The following is a 16,983-nucleotide window of genomic DNA, read 5'->3' as shown; positions in this document are numbered from 1 at the left end:
AAAAATAGCCAGTCCTGGTGGTGCACGCCTGTAGTCCCAGCTGCTGGGGAGGCTGAGGCAAGAGGATTGCTTGAGTCAGGGAAGTTGAGGCTGCAGTAAGCCTAGATCATGCCACTGCACTCCAGCCTGGGCAACAGAGCAAGACCCTGTCTCAAAAAAAGAAAAAAAAAAAGTGCATTGGCTTCTTTAGTACATCTGCCACATCCAAGGTGAGACAGGCTGCTAGACCACAGATTTCTATGCTGGAGAAAGCCTGTGTTCTTGCACCTGCTGTTATAAGCATTTCCCCTAGAGTAGGACACTCTCTGTTCCTCCCTAGTGTTCTGACTGCCAAGAGCTCTTGACTTTGTTTCCAAGCTAGACCCAGTATGGGAGAGCTAGCACATGGAACCTTCCAGAACATTCCAGTGGTTCCTAGGGACATGCATTGACTGCATATCTGAACTTAAACCCAATGGGCAAAACAGAGGACCTCTGCGTGCTGAGATCTGGCAGCCAAAACCCAGGCATTTAATTACACTGCTGCAGAGAACACTCCGGTGAGATGCGTCCAACGCAGACAATTATTTTAGGAAAACCATGGAGGCCTTCTCTCTGCACCACTTAAATCTTGCTTCTCTTTTACAATTCAATATTTCCTCTGTCGAGAGAAAATGGCTTGTTTGCTTCAAAGGACACACTAGGAAATGTAGGAAGATGTTAATTACGTTGAACCGGCGGCTTTGTCTCTGCACAAAAGATATTCCTTGGGGGGTTCTATCCAAATTGCTTGGGGACCAGAGCCAGGGGAGGAGGGGCAGGGATGCTTGGGCTCCTGTTTGATGTTTTTCTTTGTTTTTTTGTTTGTTTTTTTGTTTTAAAGAATTGGACTGGATTTATCAAGAAGGGAGGGCCGGAGGAGGTGGCTCATGCCTGTAATCCCAGCACTTTGGGAGGCTGAGGCAGGTGGATCATTTGAGGTCAGGAGTTCGAGACCAGCCTGGCCAACATGGTGAAACCCTGTTTCTACTAAAAATACAAAAATTAGCCAGGTTTGGTGGCGCATGCCTGTAATCCCAGCTACTTGGGAGGCTGAGGCAGGAGAATTGCTTGAACCTGGGAGGTGGAGGCTACAGTGAGCCGAGATCCCACCATTGTACTCCAGCCTGGGTGACAGAGCGAGACTCCCTCTCAAAATAAAACAAAAAAGCAAAAATAACCAGAAAGGGAACAGTGGCTCATGCCTTGTAATCCCAGTGCTTTGGGAGGCTGAGGCAGGAGGATCGCTTGAGCCCAGGAGTTTGAGACCATACTGGACAATATAGCAAGACTCTCATCTCTACAAAAAAAGTTAAAAAGTAGTAGGTGTGATGGTGAGACTAAAGGCCTTTAGTCTCGGCTACTCGGGAGGCTGAAGAGGGAGGAATCACTTAAGCCCAGGAGGGTGAGGCTGCCGTAAGCCATGATAGTGCCACTGCACACCAGCCTGGGTGACCAAGTGAGACTCCATCTCCAAAAAAAAAAAAAAAAGAGAAGAAGAAGAAGGGAGGTGGGGGAGAGTAGTTCTGGATCCTCCCAGAACCAAAGGCACAAGCTTTCATGGGGTATTCCTCTTGTACTGGGCCATCCTTGCTGTCTTAGGTCAGGCTTCTTCAGGGAGGATGTAAGTGCAAATATCCACCTAAGAGACGCCAGGAAGAACCAGTAGGGGAGCAGTGAAGTGAGAGAGGAAGTGAATGAAACCCATGCAGGGAGAGTTAATGAGTACCCCAGGCGCATCAGCTCACACCTGTAATCCCAGCACTTTGGGAGGCCGAGGCAGATGGATCGCTTGAGCCCAGGAGTTCAAGACCAGCCTGGGCAGCAAAGTGGGACTCTGTCTCTACAAAAGGAAAAAAAAAAAAAAGAAAATGCTGGGTGTGTTGGTACCTGCCTGTAGGCCCAGCTACTCAGGAGGCAGAGGTGGGAGGGGATGGCTTAAACCCAGGAGTTTGAGGCTGCAGTAAGTTAGGATTGCACCATTGCATTCCAGTGGTGGGTGACAGCAAGACCCAGTGCTGGGCGACAGCAAGACTCAGTCCTGGGTCTTATTTTTTTATCTTAAAAAAATAAATAAATGTGCCAGGCGCAATGGCTCTCGCCTGCAATCCCAGCACTTTGGGAGGCCAAGGTGGGCAGATAGCTTGAGGCTAGGAGTTCGAGACCAGCCTGGCCAACATGGTGAAACCCTATCTCTACTAAAAATACAAAACTTAGCCAAGCATGGAGGCAGGTACCTGTAATCCCAGCTACTCGGGAGGCTGAGGCATGAAAATCGCTTGAACCCAGGAGGTGGAGGTTGCAGTGAGCCAAGATCGCACCACTGCCCTCCAGCCTGGGCAACACAGCGAGAGTCTGTCTCAAAAATAAAAAATAATAAAATAAGTGAATAAATAAAAGAGAAGTAAGAAGCAGGTTGCTGCTGTGGACAACTGAGGTGCAAATTTAATGGGTTCCTCTGGGAGATTTCATGGAACATACACCTTCGAGTTCTTTCCCACTGGAGAGGCAAGAGGAGTGGTATTAATCACTAATGCCTGTGGGTCATCTTTGAGGATTGCTGGGTGTATTTTCTGCTGGCCCCATGCAAGGGCAGGGTGGAGTCTGACCACCAGAGAAAGCTCTTGGCTGTGGCCAATCCTGGGCACACTTGCAGTGAATGTTAGCTCCACCCAGCTCCTACCTGAATACAAGGAAGGCGGAGAAAGTGAGTTACTGTGCTTCTCTGCAGGGGCTGAGGATGTGCAACTTACAAAGGGGTTATCCCCATTTAGGAAGGGTGTACAAAGGCTCAAAGAATGACTAAAATAGTTTCAGCTGGCATTTATGAATGGTTTGTTTTCCTTATAGATTAGTGGGGGAGTCAAGCTCATCTGTACAATTTGTACAATTATATCATTTGCTCATATTCCAATAAGGCTTAAAAAAAAAGACTTGATTGAGTGGGAGAGAAAAAGGTGGGCTAATAGTTGGAGTCCCTGGGATTGCTCATAATTCACAGCTTGGTTTCTCTGTGCTGCAGCTCACGGCACCGATTCTGCTGGGAGATCTAGTAACGGCTGTGCAAACGATCAATGATTGTGGTGCTTTGTTTCTCTGTAAAACACTGGGGGTTTTTTTAATCAGAATTTCTTCCATGCCTGTCAGAATGCATCCTGGAATAGGACCAGAATCTTCCATTTACCGCCTCTATGGCCACCACCCATCATCGCCTGCCTGGATCCGTGCAGTCACCCCTGCCCTGGCCTCCCTCCCTCATCCTCTAGAGCAGGCAGAGGTCACTGTGAACACGAGTAAGGTCACGTTCCGCCTCTGCACAGAGCCCTCCATGGCTCCCACCTTCCTCAGAGCTGAACCCGAAGCCGTCACTGCTTCCCACAAGGCCTTGCCCCATCACCTCCCTTCCCTCATCTGCCTCCACTTACCCCTTACTCAATCTGCTCCAGCCACGTGGGCCTCCTCCTTGTTTCACAAACACACCAGGCGTGGTCCTGCCTCAGAGCCTTTCCACTTGCTGTTCTCTCTGCCTGGAACCCCTTCCCCAGACATCCAGATGGCTCCTCCCTCACTTCCTTCAGGCCTTAAGCAAAGACTTCAGGTTTTGAACATGTGCGAGCCCAAGCCAGTTACCCCACAACCCTCACGTTCCCCCACATCCTTTTTTTTTTTTTTTTTTTTTTTTTTTTTTTGCGATAGAGTTTTGCTCTTTTGCCCAGGCTGGAGTAAAGTGGTGTGATCTCAGCTCATTGGAACCTCGGCTTGCCGTCCCCACCCCCCCGGGTTCAAGCGATTCTCCTGCCTCAGCCTCCCAAGCAGCTGGGATTACAGGCGCCCACCACCACGCCCGGCTAATTTTTGTATTTTTAGTAGAGACAGGGTTTTACCAGGTTGGCTAAGCTGGTCTCGAACTCCTGACCTCAGGTGATCCACCTACCTCAGCTTTCCAAAGTGCTAGGATTACAGGTGTGAGCCACTGCGCCCGGCCTCTTTATTTTTTTTAAGAGATGGGGTCTCATTCTGTCACCGAGGCTGGAGTGCAGTGGCACAGCCATAGCTCATTGCAGCCTCGACTTCCTGCACCCAAGCGATCCTCCCGCCTCAGCCATGTGAGTAGCTGGGACCACAGGTGTGTGCCATCATGCCTGGTTAATTTTTGTATTTTTTGTAGAAACAGAGTTTTGCCATGTTGCCTAGGCTGAAGTGCAGTGGCACAACCATAGCTCACTGCAGCCTCGATCTCCTGGGCTCAAGCAGTCCTTCTGCTTCAGCCTTCTGAGTAGCTGGGACCACAGGTGCATGCCACTACATCCAGCTAGTTTTTTTTTTTTTTTTTTAATTTTTAGTATAGATGAGGTCTTGTTATATTGCTCAGGGTGGTCTTAAACTTCTGGCCTTCAGTGATCCGCCCACTTCAGCCTCCCGAAATTCTGGGATTACAGGCGTGAGCCAACATTCCCGGGCCCCTCCAGATATTGATCAGGATTTGTAATGACAGAAATGCCCCCTGCTTTCTCCTTTTCCTCTGTCTCACTCGTCCCTCAAGTTCATCTCAAGAGCCCATTCTCTTGGACACCTCCTCAGAGACCCTCAGCCTGAGGGAAGACCCCCTGTTACTCCCTGCACTATCTCTTCAAAGCACTCACTGCAGCATGTGGTTCCAGAAGCATCAATGGCATTAAGTGATAGATGTCCGTCTCTCCTAGTAGCTCCATGGACAACCATCAGATGTTTTCTTCATTCCTTCTCTTCCTTGATCCTATCCCAGACCCTATGCCTGGGACAGAAGAGACTCTCATGGATATCTTCTTTTTTTTTTGAGATGGAGTCTTGCTCTGTCGCCTAGGCTGGAGTGCAGTGGTCTATCTCGGCTCACTGCAACCTCCACCTCCCAAGTTCAAGTGATTCTCCTGCCTCAGCCTCCCATGTAGCTGGGATTACAGGCGCCTGCCACCACGCCTGGCTAATTTTTGTATTTTTAGTAGAGACAGGGTTTCACCATGTTGGCCAGGCTGGTCTCGAACTCCTGACCTCAGGTGATCCACCTGCCTCATGGGTATCTTCTAGTCAGTTTGGAAGTTTATGACTGTCTTGTGCCTAGAGTTCCCTGGTACTTATTAGCATTTCTAAGGCTCTGATAAGTCCCACAGTAACAAAACTTGTTTCTCCCAGTAAGACACACATTTATTTGACCACAGAGCATCCTTTTCCCAGCACACCTGGTAAGATTACCAGTGTTGCAAGGAGCATGGCTTGGGAAACAAAGCCATAATTGATCGCTGGATTATCTGAGCATTTTGTCTGCCATTACCTTGCCTGAGCGGCTCCAGGTAGGGTGGGGCACAGCAGGGTTGCACTTAACATTTAGTGGCCCTGATGGCTGGGCACAGTGGCTCACGCCTGTAATGGCAGCACTGAGGCGGGTGGATCACCTGAGGTCAGATCCTTTTTTTTTTTCCTTTTGAGACAGGATCTCACTCTGTTACCCAGGCTGGAGTGGAGGCCAGGTGTTGGAGATAAGCCTGGCCAACATGATGAAACCGCATCTCTGCTAAAAATACAAAAATTAGCCGAGCATGGAGGCGTGCACCTGTAATCCCAGCTACTCAGGAGGCTGTGGCAGGAGAATCCCTTGAACCCGGGAGGCAGAGGTTGCAGTGAGCCCAGACTGCGCCACTGCACTCCAGCCTGGGCGACAGGGCAAGACTGTGTCTCAAAAACAAACAACAGGCCGGGCGCGGTGGCTCAAGCCTGTAATCCCAGCACTTTGGGAGGCCGAGACGGGCGGATCATGAGGTCAGGAGATTGACACCATCCTGGCTAACATGGTGAAACCCCGTCTCCACTAAAAAATACAAAAAAAACTACCCCGTCTCCACTAAAAAATACAAAAAAAACTAGCCGGGCGAGGTGGCAGGCGCCTGTAGTCCCAGCTACTGGGGAGGCTGAGGCAGGAGAATGGCGTAAACCCGGGAGGCGGAGCTTGCAGTGAGCTGAGATCCGGCCACTGCACTCCAGCCTGGGCGACAGAGCGAGACTCCGTCTCAAACAACAACAACAACAACAAGAAAAAAACACCAAAAACCGAAAAACAAACAAAAAACAAACCATGAAGTGGTCCTGAGATAGCTCCAGAGCCGATATGTCACTGTGGCCTGGGGAAGCAGAGAGGAGGCCCAGGTTTGGGGGTTGAGTGGGTCTTTTTTTTTTTTTTTTTTTGAGATGGAGTCTCGCTCTGTCGCCCAGGCTGGAGTGCAGTGGCGCGATCTCAGCTCACTGAAAGCTCTGCCTCCCGGGTTCACGCCATTCTCCTGCGTCAGCCTCCTGAGTAGCTGGGCCTATAGGTGCCGACCACCACGCCCAGCTAATTTTTTTGTATTTTTTAGTAGAGACGGGGTTTCACTGTGTTAGCCAGGATGGTCTCGATCTCCTGACATCGTGATCCGCCCGCCTCGGCCTCCCAAAGTACTGGGATTACAGGCATGAGCCACTGCGCCCGGCAGATCTCTGTTCTAATGGCAGTTACGGAGACAGTGTTGTGTGTGTGCATGAATCTGTGTGAGAGAATGAATTCTGGTCTTGGAGAACAGTTGAGTCCTCCAATTCCTTGCCGTGTTCCTCAACCCCTCCGCACCTCAGTCTTGCCATCTGTGAAATGAGGCTCCTTAAGGAGGGCCTGAGATCACACACAACAGGCACTGGCATATACCTGGAACCCAGCAAAGGGCATCTGTGGTTTCCTCGGGCCCCCTTCCTGTCCCAGCGAGGGCGAGGCGAGACCCTCACTGGGATCCCAGTCTCTGACGCCCATCTCTTTGCAGACTCTCTTCCAGAGCCCAGAAGAGGGCTGGCAGCTGTACACCTCAGCCCAGGCCCCTGACGGGAAATGCATCTGCACGGCTGTGATCCCAGCGCAGAGTACCTGCTCTCGAGATGGCAGGAGTCGGGAGCTGCGGCAACTGATGGAGAAGGTGAGAACCTTCCAGGTGCCCTGGGGGCAGCTGGGAAAATCTCCCAGTTCTCACCCCGCCCTCCAGCCCCATCCAGGTCAGCCAGTGGCCATATCCAGCTATGCAAATTATTCAGAGCTGGCTGATAATCCAGCTCCTCTCCAGGCAGGTCCTTTTTTTTTTTTTTCCCCTTTTGACACAGGGTCTCACTCTGTTACCCAGGCTGGAATGCAGGGACATGATCAGCTCACTGCGGCCTCAAACTCCTGAGTTCAAGCAATCCCCACTCCTCAGCCTCCGAGTAGCTGGGATTACAGGCATGCACCACCATGCCCTGCTAATTTTTATATTTTTTGTAGAGATGGGGTCTCCCTATGTTGCACAGGCTGGTCTCAATCTCCTGGGCTCAAGTGATCCTCCTGCCTCGACCTCCCAAAGTGTTTGGATTACAGGGGTGAGCCACCATGCCCAGATGGCTACTTTATCCACTATCTGTTCAATGCTTTTTTTTTTTCTTTTCTTTTCTTTTTTTTGAGACAGAGTTCTGTGCCCATTGGGGAGGGTCTCACCCTCCACCCCAAGAGGCTCCTATAAAAGTTTCCTTCTATCTCTGATCATGGTCAATAGAAAATAGTCCCCTGGGCCGGGCATGGTAGCTCACACCTGTAATCGCAGCACTTTGGGAGGCCGAGGCACGTGGACCACTTGAGGTCAGGGGTTTGAGATCAGCCTCTACTAAAAATACAAAAATTAGCTGGGCGTGGTGGCGTGTGCCTGTAGTCCCAGCTACTTGGGAGGCTGAGGCAGGAGAATTGCTTGAACCTGGGAGATGGAGGTTGCAGTGAGCTGAGATGGCGCCACTGCACTCCAGCCTGGGCAACAGAGCGAGTCTCCATCTCAAATAAATAAATATAAATAAATAAATAAATAAAACTTATAAATTGCTGATGTCTGGAATTTCCCACTTAATATTTTCGGACTGCGGTTGGCCTCAGGCAGCTGAAATGTGAAAATGTGGAGAAGGGAAGAGTGCTGTAAAAATGTTCTGTGGGCCGGGCGAGGTGGCTCAAGCCTGTAATCCCAGCACTTTGGGAGGCCGAGACGGGCGGATCACGAGGTCAGGAGATCGAGACCATCCTGGCTAACACAGTGAAACCCCGTCTCTACTAAAAATACAAAAACTTAGCCGGGCGAGGTGGCAGGCGCCTGTAGTCCCAGCTACTCGGGAGGCTGAGGCAGGAGAATGGCGTGAACCCGGGAGGCGGAGCTTGCAGTGAGCTGAGATCCGGCCACTGCACTCCAGCCTGGGTGACAGAGCGAGACTCCGTCTCAAAAAAAAAAAAAAAAAAAAAATGTTTTGTGGCGTTCAGGGTGGGTATTAGGCTGCTGGGTTTCTGAGAATTTCCAAGTGTCATGTGAATAATTGTACAGGAAAGTCTGTATTTCAACAAGCATCCAGTGGTGACTCTGAGTTTACCTTAGCCAGGAGGAGTCCACTTTAGTCAGGTGAAGCTGGTAGGAATCTACCTTAGCCAGGTGAGGGTCTGCCTTAGCCAGGTGAGGGTCTGCCTTAGCCAGGTGAGGGTCTGCCTTAGCCAGGTGAGGGTCTACCTTAGCCAGGTGTTCATCTTAGCCAGGTGGAGTCTACCTTAGCCAGGTGAGAGTCTACTTAAGCCAGAGATGGAGTTCACCTTAACAAGGTGGCTACCTTAGCCAGATGTTCACCTTAGTCAGGTGGGAGTCTACCTTAGCCAGGAGGAGTTCAACTTACCCAGGTGGAGTTCACCGTAGCCAGGTGGAGGTGGGAGCGGGGGGCTCTCAGGTTGGGTCAGGAGAGGCCAGGGCAAGGGAAGTTTATTTAACTCATTCAGCCAAAAAGTACTCACTGAGCCTCTACTCCAGGCCAGTGCTGGGCACGGGAGGTTAAGCTGTGGACAAGCTAGACGCAGCCTCTGTCTCTGAGGGTCCCACCTGAAGGAGGCAGATGGATAAGAATGTTCTACATAGTCACAGCTGGGAAAGAAATGACCAGGCAAGAGGAGAGTGAGTGAGCGGCTACCTGGGACAGAGTGGTCAGGGAAGGATGCTTTGAGTGGGGGATGCTGGAGCTGAACCCTGAAGGATGAGAAGGAGCCAGCCATGGGAATGTGGGGGGAACAGCACTCCAGGTAGAGAGACCAGCAAGTGCAAAGACCCTGCGGAGGGAAGGAGCTTAGAGTCTGTGAGAACAAAGAGAGAGGAAGTGGGTGGGGTGGGGGGCGGGGCAGGACCAGCCAGCGCAGGATCTGTGGAGGAGGAAGGTGATTTAATCTCTGTTTTGAAAGTTCCTTCTGTCTGCTGTGTAGCGAATTGACTACAGGGGATGAAGGTGGAACTGGGAGACTAGGGAGGAGGTGAGAGGTGGTGGTGGGTGGACCAGATGGGAGCCAGTGGGTAGGAGGGAGAGAGGGATGGATGGATGGATTGGGCACACGACTGGGAGGCTGCTGGTAAGCTCAGGGGAGGAGAAGGTGGCCTTGTCGATCTGGTGTTTGCGCAGCCTCTGGCCCTGCCAGCTCTTGTCTGTGGCATCTCTGGGTTGGGATTTGGGGAAGGAGGTCTGGTCCCTTCAGTTGTCCCCATTCCTAGGTCCAGAATGTCTCCCAGTCCATGGAGGTCCTTGAGCTGCGGACGTATCGCGACCTCCAGTATGTACGCGGCATGGAGACCCTCATGCGGAGCCTGGATGCGCGGCTCCGGGCGGCTGATGGGTCCCTCTCGGCCAAGAGCTTCCAGGTGGGTCCTCCTGGGTCCAGACCAGAGGTCAAACGAATGATTGGGATTTGGTATCCATTAGTTCCTACAGTGGAGTCATGTCTGGGAAGAATCTAGGGTCCAGTCTGAGCCAAATGCCAAGGGCCAGGTGTGCATCAAAGACAAAGAGTGAAGTTATGAGTCAGAGGTTGAGGTCATGTCTGGGTCAAAGGCCAGAGGTCAGGCTTGGCCATGGTTCCATCTTGATGCACAGGAGCTGAAGGACAGGATGACAGAACTGTTGCCCCTGAGCTCGGTCCTGGAGCAGTACAAGGCAGACACACGGACCATTGTACGCCTGCGGGAGGATGTGAGGAATCTCTCCGGCAGTCTGGCAACCATCCAGGAGGAGATGGGTGCCTACGGGTACGAGGATCTGCAGCAGCGGGTGATGGCCCTGGAGGCCCGGCTCCACGCCTGCGCCCAGAAACTGGGTATGCCTTGGCCCTTGACCCTGACCCCTGATCTCTGACTGCCACACCCAACTCCAATATCACCTGTTTGTGCCTAGAAGCTGGGCACAGTTTTGACCTCTAACTTCTAAACCTCAACCCTTGACCTTCCTACCTAAGGCTACACCTGAGTCTAGAAGCTGGAAATGGACCTGATCCTTGGCTTCTAACCCCTCACTCACAACTGAACAACATATTGGGACCAGATTTTTGAGTCTTCCCTCATCCCTGGTCCCAACTTTCCCAACTTGATCATAGCACTTCATCTTTGCCCTGCCTCTCTTGGGCTGTTCCCTTCCCCATCCTTATTCCCCCTTTCCTGCCTCCCAGGCTGTGGGAAGCTGACCGGGGTCAGTAACCCCATCACCGTTCGGGCCATGGGGTCCCGCTTCGGCTCCTGGATGACTGACACGATGGCCCCCAGTGCGGATAGCCGGGTGAGTGACTGCGCCCACCCCTGGGGTCAGGGCCTGGGAGGGACAGAGCCTCTGACTGCCCATACGTGCCCCGGGAGTTCACACTGGTGACTGTCTTGTAGCCCAAAGTGTCCTGGATCCCCCAGGGTCATTGGACCTCCCTGTCCAGTAACCCCCAAGTGACCAAGGGCTTTGCAGCCCTGTGAATCCCAGTCTGTTGACCTCCAGTGTCTGTATAGTGGCTAGTGGTTACTGAGTTCTACCGACCAGTTCTCAGGGACTACTGACGTCCAAGTAACTACCCAATGACCAATGCCTTCCCAAGGACAAGAGACCTCCTCCACCAAGCACTGCTCAGTGACCTTTGGACTTCTAGTAGCTTCCATGGTCATGACTGCCTATCACTTAGACACACAAGAACCATCCATGAGGCCAGGCATGGTGGCTCACGCCTGTAATCCCAGCACTTTGGGAGGCCGAGGTGGGTGGATCACCTGAGGCTGGGAGTTCGAGACCAGCCTGACCAACATGGAGAAACCCCGTCTCTACTAGAAATACAAAATTAGCCGCGCATGGTGGTACATGCCTATAATCCCAGCTACTCAGGAGGCTGAGGAAGAGAATCGCTTGAACCCGGGAGGTGGAGGTTGCAGTGAGCCAAGATTGCATCATTGCACTCCAGCCTGGGCAACAAGAATGAAACTCTGTCTTAAAAACAAAACAAAAACAACAAATGCTAGTTAACATGATGACAGCGATAATGTCAATGACACACCTAGTCACCTCGTGGTGACAGGGGTTAGTTAACCATGGCAATGAATTCAGGTGATGTCTTATCATTCAGTAGCTGTCCAGTGACCACTAACCACCCAGTATCCAATGACCAGGGAATTCTTGGACCCAGTGAGTCCCCAGGGGCTGCAGTTCCCCGGGTCCTTTGGGATGAAGCATTGTCCACTTCAGGTCTGTTTTAAGATCAATAGCAGCTGGGTGCGGTGGCTCACGCCTGTAATCCCAGCACTTTAGGAGGCCAAGGCAGGCAGATCACTTGAGTTCAGCAGTTTGAGACTAGCCTGGGCAACATTGTGAGACCTTGTCTCTACTAAAGATACAATAAATTAGCCGGGCATGGTGACTTGTGCTTGTAGTCCCAGCTATCCGGGGGGCTGAGGTGGGAGGATCGCTTGAGCCTGGGAGGTCAAGGCTGCAGTGAGCTGTGATTGTGCCACTGCACTCCAGCCTGGGAAGAATGGTGAGACCTTGTTTCAAAAGGAAAAAAAAAAGGCCAGGCATGGTGGCTCATGCCTGTAATCCCAGCACTTTGGGAGGCCGAGACAGTGGATCACAAGGACGGGAGTTTGAGACCAGCCTGACCAACATTGCGAAACCCCATCTCTACTAAAAATGCAAAAATTAGCCGGGCATGGTGATACGCACCTGTAATCCCAGCTACTCGGGAGGCTGAGGCAGGAGAATTGCTTGAACCCGGGAGGTTGCAGTGAGCTGAGATCACGCCACTGCACTCCAGCCTGGGCGACAGAGCGAGACTCCATCTCAAAAAAAAAAAAAAAAAAAAAAAAAAGACCAATAGCACTCACTGGGATCGTGGTCCCACTGGGGCCATGCAGTTCCCCAAGAAACTGCAGCCCCTGGGGACTCACTGGGCCCAGGAATTCCCTGATTATTGGATATTGGGTGGTTAGTGGTCACTGGACAGCCACTGAGTGATAAGACATCACTTGAATTCACTGCCCATGGTTAATGCTGTCACCACGAGACGATCATGGTCACACTAGGGCCATAATTGGTAATGAACGGTCAACAGAATTCCCATGACTAATGACCACTTAGTGACCGTTGATCTCTAATGGCTGTAACTGGTGCTGGGACCCTTGGGTCATTGGTGGTGGTCCCCCACCCAGTGACCAGCGGCTGTTCCCGTAGGTCTGGTACATGGATGGCTATTACAAGGGCCGCCGGGTCCTGGAGTTCCGTACCCTGGGAGATTTCATCAAAGGCCAGAACTTTATCCAGCACCTGCTACCCCAGCCGTGGGCGGGCACGGGCCACGTGGTGTACAACGGCTCCCTGTTCTATAACAAGTACCAGAGCAACGTGGTGGTCAAATACCACTTCCGCTCGCGCTCCGTGCTGGTGCAGAGGAGCCTCCCGGGCGCCGGTTACAACAACACCTTCCCCTACTCCTGGGGCGGTTTCTCCGACATGGACTTCATGGTGGACGAGAGCGGGCTCTGGGCTGTGTACACCACCAACCAGAACGCGGGCAACATCGTGGTCAGCCGGCTGGACCCGCACACCCTCGAGGTCATGCGGTCCTGGGACACCGGCTACCCCAAGCGCAGCGCCGGCGAGGCCTTCATGATCTGCGGTGTGCTCTACGTGACCAACTCCCACCTGGCTGGGGCCAAGGTCTACTTTGCCTATTTCACCAACACGTCCAGTTACGAGTACACGGACGTGCCCTTCCACAACCAGTATTCCCACATCTCGATGCTGGATTACAACCCCCGGGAGCGCGCCCTCTATACCTGGAACAACGGTCACCAGGTGCTCTACAATGTCACCCTGTTTCACGTCATCAGCACCTCTGGGGACCCCTGAGCCAATACTGTGGCTCAGGCTGCTGCCTGGGGGGCCTCCGGGGGCTGGGGGCCCTTTTCATTCTGCCTGTGTCCCTCAAGGGTGATCTCTCTGTCTCTGTCATGCCCTTTCTCCCCGCCTTTTTGCTGGGCTTTTGTTCTCTGCCTGTGTATTTCTGTCTATTTTCTCAATTTCCCCTCTTCTCCTTTATTGATCCCTGCTTTTAATACACTTCTTTCTTTCTGCCTTTTTATGGATGTCTTTTTCTTTTTATGGCTCTGGTTCTCCAGTTCTTTCCCTGTCTCTGCCTCTCTCTGTCTCTCTCACTCTCTCTGTCCTTCCACCCCTCCCTCCTTGCTTCCCACCCATTCCTCATCCCTCACTCCCACCCCCACCCCCAGGAGTTGAGTGCATGGATCTGTTTCTTTTTTTATTTACACTTTTTCTTTCCGGTTTGCCGGAATAAACGGGACCTTTGACATTTGATGCTTTGATGACTCTGTGTGTCCAACAGGGGCAGAGGTGGAGGTGGCCCCAGAGTCCAAGCCTGGAGACCCATCTCCAGTGAGGTTCCCCTTATTCCATGACTTGAGCTTAAGCAAACTGAGGGGAAGGGGTTCCCCAGGGCCAGCCCTTTGGAGAGATGGGTGAGGAGACCCAATCCCAAGCTGTTTTGATGGAAAGCAATTCATTTAAAAGCAGTTTGATCAAAACAACCGAGAATTCTAGCACAACAATGAAAACTGGTCTCAAATGAGTATTCTCCCGTCACTGGATTGCCACTCTCTGATCACTCTTGATGCATTACTAAGTGGTCTGGAAAAAAAAAATTTTTTTTGAGACAGTCTTGCCCTGTCACCCAGGCTGGTGTGCAGTGGCATGATCTCAGCACACTGCAACCTCCGCCTCCCGGGTTCAAACGATTCGCGTGCCTCAGCCTCCCGAGTAGCTGGGATTACAGGCACGCACCACCACGCCAGGCTAATTTTTGTATTTTTAGTAGAGATGGGGGTTTCGACATGTTGTCCAGGGTGATCTTGAACTCCTGGGCTCAAGTGATCCGCCCCCCTCGGCCTCCCAAAGTGCTGGGATTACAGGCGTGAGCCACTGAGCCCGGCCAGTCTGGCAATTTTTTAAATGGGTTTTTAACAATCGAGCTGGTTTCTGACAAGCTGGGTATGAAAGAGTAGGGCCCAGCTGAATTTTTCCTTTTTCTTTTTTCTCTTGTTGCTTTGTAATTTCAAAAATCGTTTTTAAACGAGTCACATTTGTGCCGAGTTAGCTAATCACAAAAAAAGCTAGAAACAGCCTAAAGGGGCACTCAGGTGCCTTCAGCTGAACACACTCACCCCCCACACATGGAGCCTGTTTGCCTGGAAGAGGGATTGGGCAGGGATAGCCCTTGATGGGGAACCAGAACTCTTGGAGGGGAAGAAGAGGAAAAGACAAGACGTTCTGGAGGCAGGAAAGAAGACTATGAGGGAGACAGGAAGGGACTGAACTATGAGAAGGCCGGATACAGCAGCTTATGCCTGTAATCCCAGCACTTTGGGAAACTGAGGTGGAAGGATCGCTTGAGCCCAGGAGTTCAAGACCAGCCTGGGCAACCTAACAAGACCGCATCTCTAAAAAAAATTGAGAAAACTAGCCAGGCGTGGTGGTGTGCGCCTACAGTCCCAGCTACTCGGGAGGCTGAGGTGGGAGGATCTCTTGAATCCAGGAGTTCGAGGCTGCCATGAACCATGAGCGCCACTGCATTGCAGCGGGGCCACAGAGTGAGACCTTGTCTCAATTTTAAAAATAAAAAAGGAGAAGCTAAGTCCTCAGCAGCCTTAGAGATCTGGCTAAAGGCAGGGGAGGGGAAGTCACAGACGGGGAAGAACCAGATGAAGGCTTTATACGAGCCAGGCCTGTCTGAAGGCCTGCGTGAGGTGGATGTAAGGGGTGCAGCCAGGCTAGTTGGAAGGGGTACAAGAACGATGAGGAGCGTCACCCTTGGGGCTGAGGGGCCAAGAATGAAGGTAGGGGAAGCTGCCCAGGTGATCCTGCCCCATGTTGACCCCAGTGGTTGGTCCCTATTGAATCCAGAGCAGAAACATCATTTAAAGAGCCCCAGTGGCCCAGATCCCCACCCCGCTGAGGCCACAGAGTGGGTGCTCCCCACTCCCCCGGGGGAGGCTCTCCCCATCTCTAATTAATGGTTTCCCTGATTAAATCATCTCCGCTCTGTGCTGGCATCTCCGGGAACTCGGATACTGGGGCCATATTGGGAATGAAACCAATGAATAATAAATGGGACTGCCTAATGTACTCATTTAAAACCAATTTTTAGAGAAATCCTCAAGAAAAGCAATTAATTTCCATTTAAGCAAATATGTTTGACATTGGAAAAAGGATTCATTCCCGGATTAGCACGGGGAGAGGCACCTTACTCTGTACCGGCTGAAAAAATGAAACGAAAAGCAGCACAAAGCCGGGACACCTAGAACATCTGTATCCCCCCAACTCCCACCCCAATTTACATTTATTTGGAGGCAGAGAGTCTCCACAGTGAGAGGACAGGGTAGTTTATTGCCCTTAGACACTGGATTCTCCCAAAGTAAGGTGCAGAATTGAGGATGCTGAGGTCCACAATCTTTGTCCACAATACGCTGAGTGCTGGGGAGCCACATTCTCAAACCGCGATTGGGGCTGGGTGTGGGTGTGTCCATCACATCTGTACCAGGTCCTCAGAGAGAGATCACACACACACACACACACACACGCAGGCTCAGAGCTTTTGAGTTTGTGGTTTTTGTTACAAACAAGGATAGGCAGGCAGACTTAACACTTCCCAGGCCAGGATCAATCTGTGTGCATGTGTGCGTCTTCGGCTGTCCACTGCTAACTCACTGATTTCCCCTCTCATCATGGACATGGGCACCGCGAAGCCAACTCCAATCCTGGGGCAGTAATCCCGTTTACCCCAAGGTGACCTGCTCCAGCCCTGCCCTACGGCCACAGAAGCCAGGGGCATGTGGAGATTGACCCCCTGGGGCAGGTCTGGCCTGGGAGGTGCCTGTAAAGTGGCACTAGGGAAGACTACACTGTCACCATCCTAAAGGCCTGGGATTTATGCCGTTTCTAGGCAGGAGGGGGTGAGTGGGAGGTAAGGGAATGCACAGCTGCTTAATAATGAATCACGGCCCCGAAGTGGGCTCTGGAGGCATGGTTACCTAACAGCGACATTCTCATTTGGGTTTTGGCCACTGCACAGACAGACAAGGGAAGGGGGTGCCTGGAGGGGCAGGTGGTCACACCTAGACGAGGGGACTCCCGAAATGCACAGGACACAGAGACAACCAATCACATGGCCCCACACATTACTGGGCAAATGCAGACACATACACACACACACACACACACACACACACACACACACACACACACACACGGGTTGGGGGCAGCGTCTCCCACACAGAATGATGCACATGCTTCCCTGGGCCCTGCTGCTGACAGAACACAAAACTCATTCTTCACCTTGGAGTGGAACTCGGCAAACCCTCTGGGCCCCAGCCACTAATTTCCTATCCTTCCAGAACCAGGGCCTCCACTGTTCCAGGAGGGGTGGTCACTTCCCCAACCCCACATCCAACTGCTGGTGTGAATGGTGGCGCGGCTGCCTCACTCCCAACCCCCTTCCACCAGGCGACGGGAGAACATTCTGCCTGGCGGTGTAGCCATGCAGCCGGCTCTCCCCAGCCCTCTGGAGCTGAG

General features: G+C 52.0%; 1 protein-coding gene across 4 annotated transcripts in view; it reads left to right on the top strand.

The window, feature by feature from the left end:
- OLFM2 (olfactomedin 2) overlaps positions 1–13,711 on the top strand; it is an 84,892-nt gene extending 71,181 nt beyond the window's left edge. For 2 of the 4 annotated variants that reach the window (XM_074025816.1, XM_015440649.4), the window contains exons 2-6: positions 6,837–6,986; positions 9,600–9,740; positions 9,973–10,192; positions 10,541–10,647; positions 12,571–13,711. In XM_074025816.1, the coding sequence (XP_073881917.1) occupies positions 6,837–6,986; positions 9,600–9,740; positions 9,973–10,192; positions 10,541–10,647; positions 12,571–13,248 (1,296 nt within the window). In that variant the 3' untranslated portion in view covers positions 13,249–13,711. Of the gene's footprint in view, positions 1–6,836; positions 6,987–9,593; positions 9,741–9,972; positions 10,193–10,540; positions 10,648–12,570 lie in introns of all 4 variants that reach the window. The other 2 variants (XM_005587917.4, XM_005587916.5) reach the window with 1 other exon arrangement.
- The last annotated feature ends 3,272 nt before the right edge of the window (positions 13,712–16,983 follow it).

Source organism: Macaca fascicularis, chromosome 19 (assembly GCF_037993035.2).
Source record: "Macaca fascicularis isolate 582-1 chromosome 19, T2T-MFA8v1.1".
NCBI classification, from domain to species: Eukaryota; Metazoa; Chordata; class Mammalia; order Primates; family Cercopithecidae; genus Macaca; species Macaca fascicularis.
Note: the sequence above shows the minus strand (reverse complement) of the source record. Positions and strands in the feature narration are given on the sequence as shown.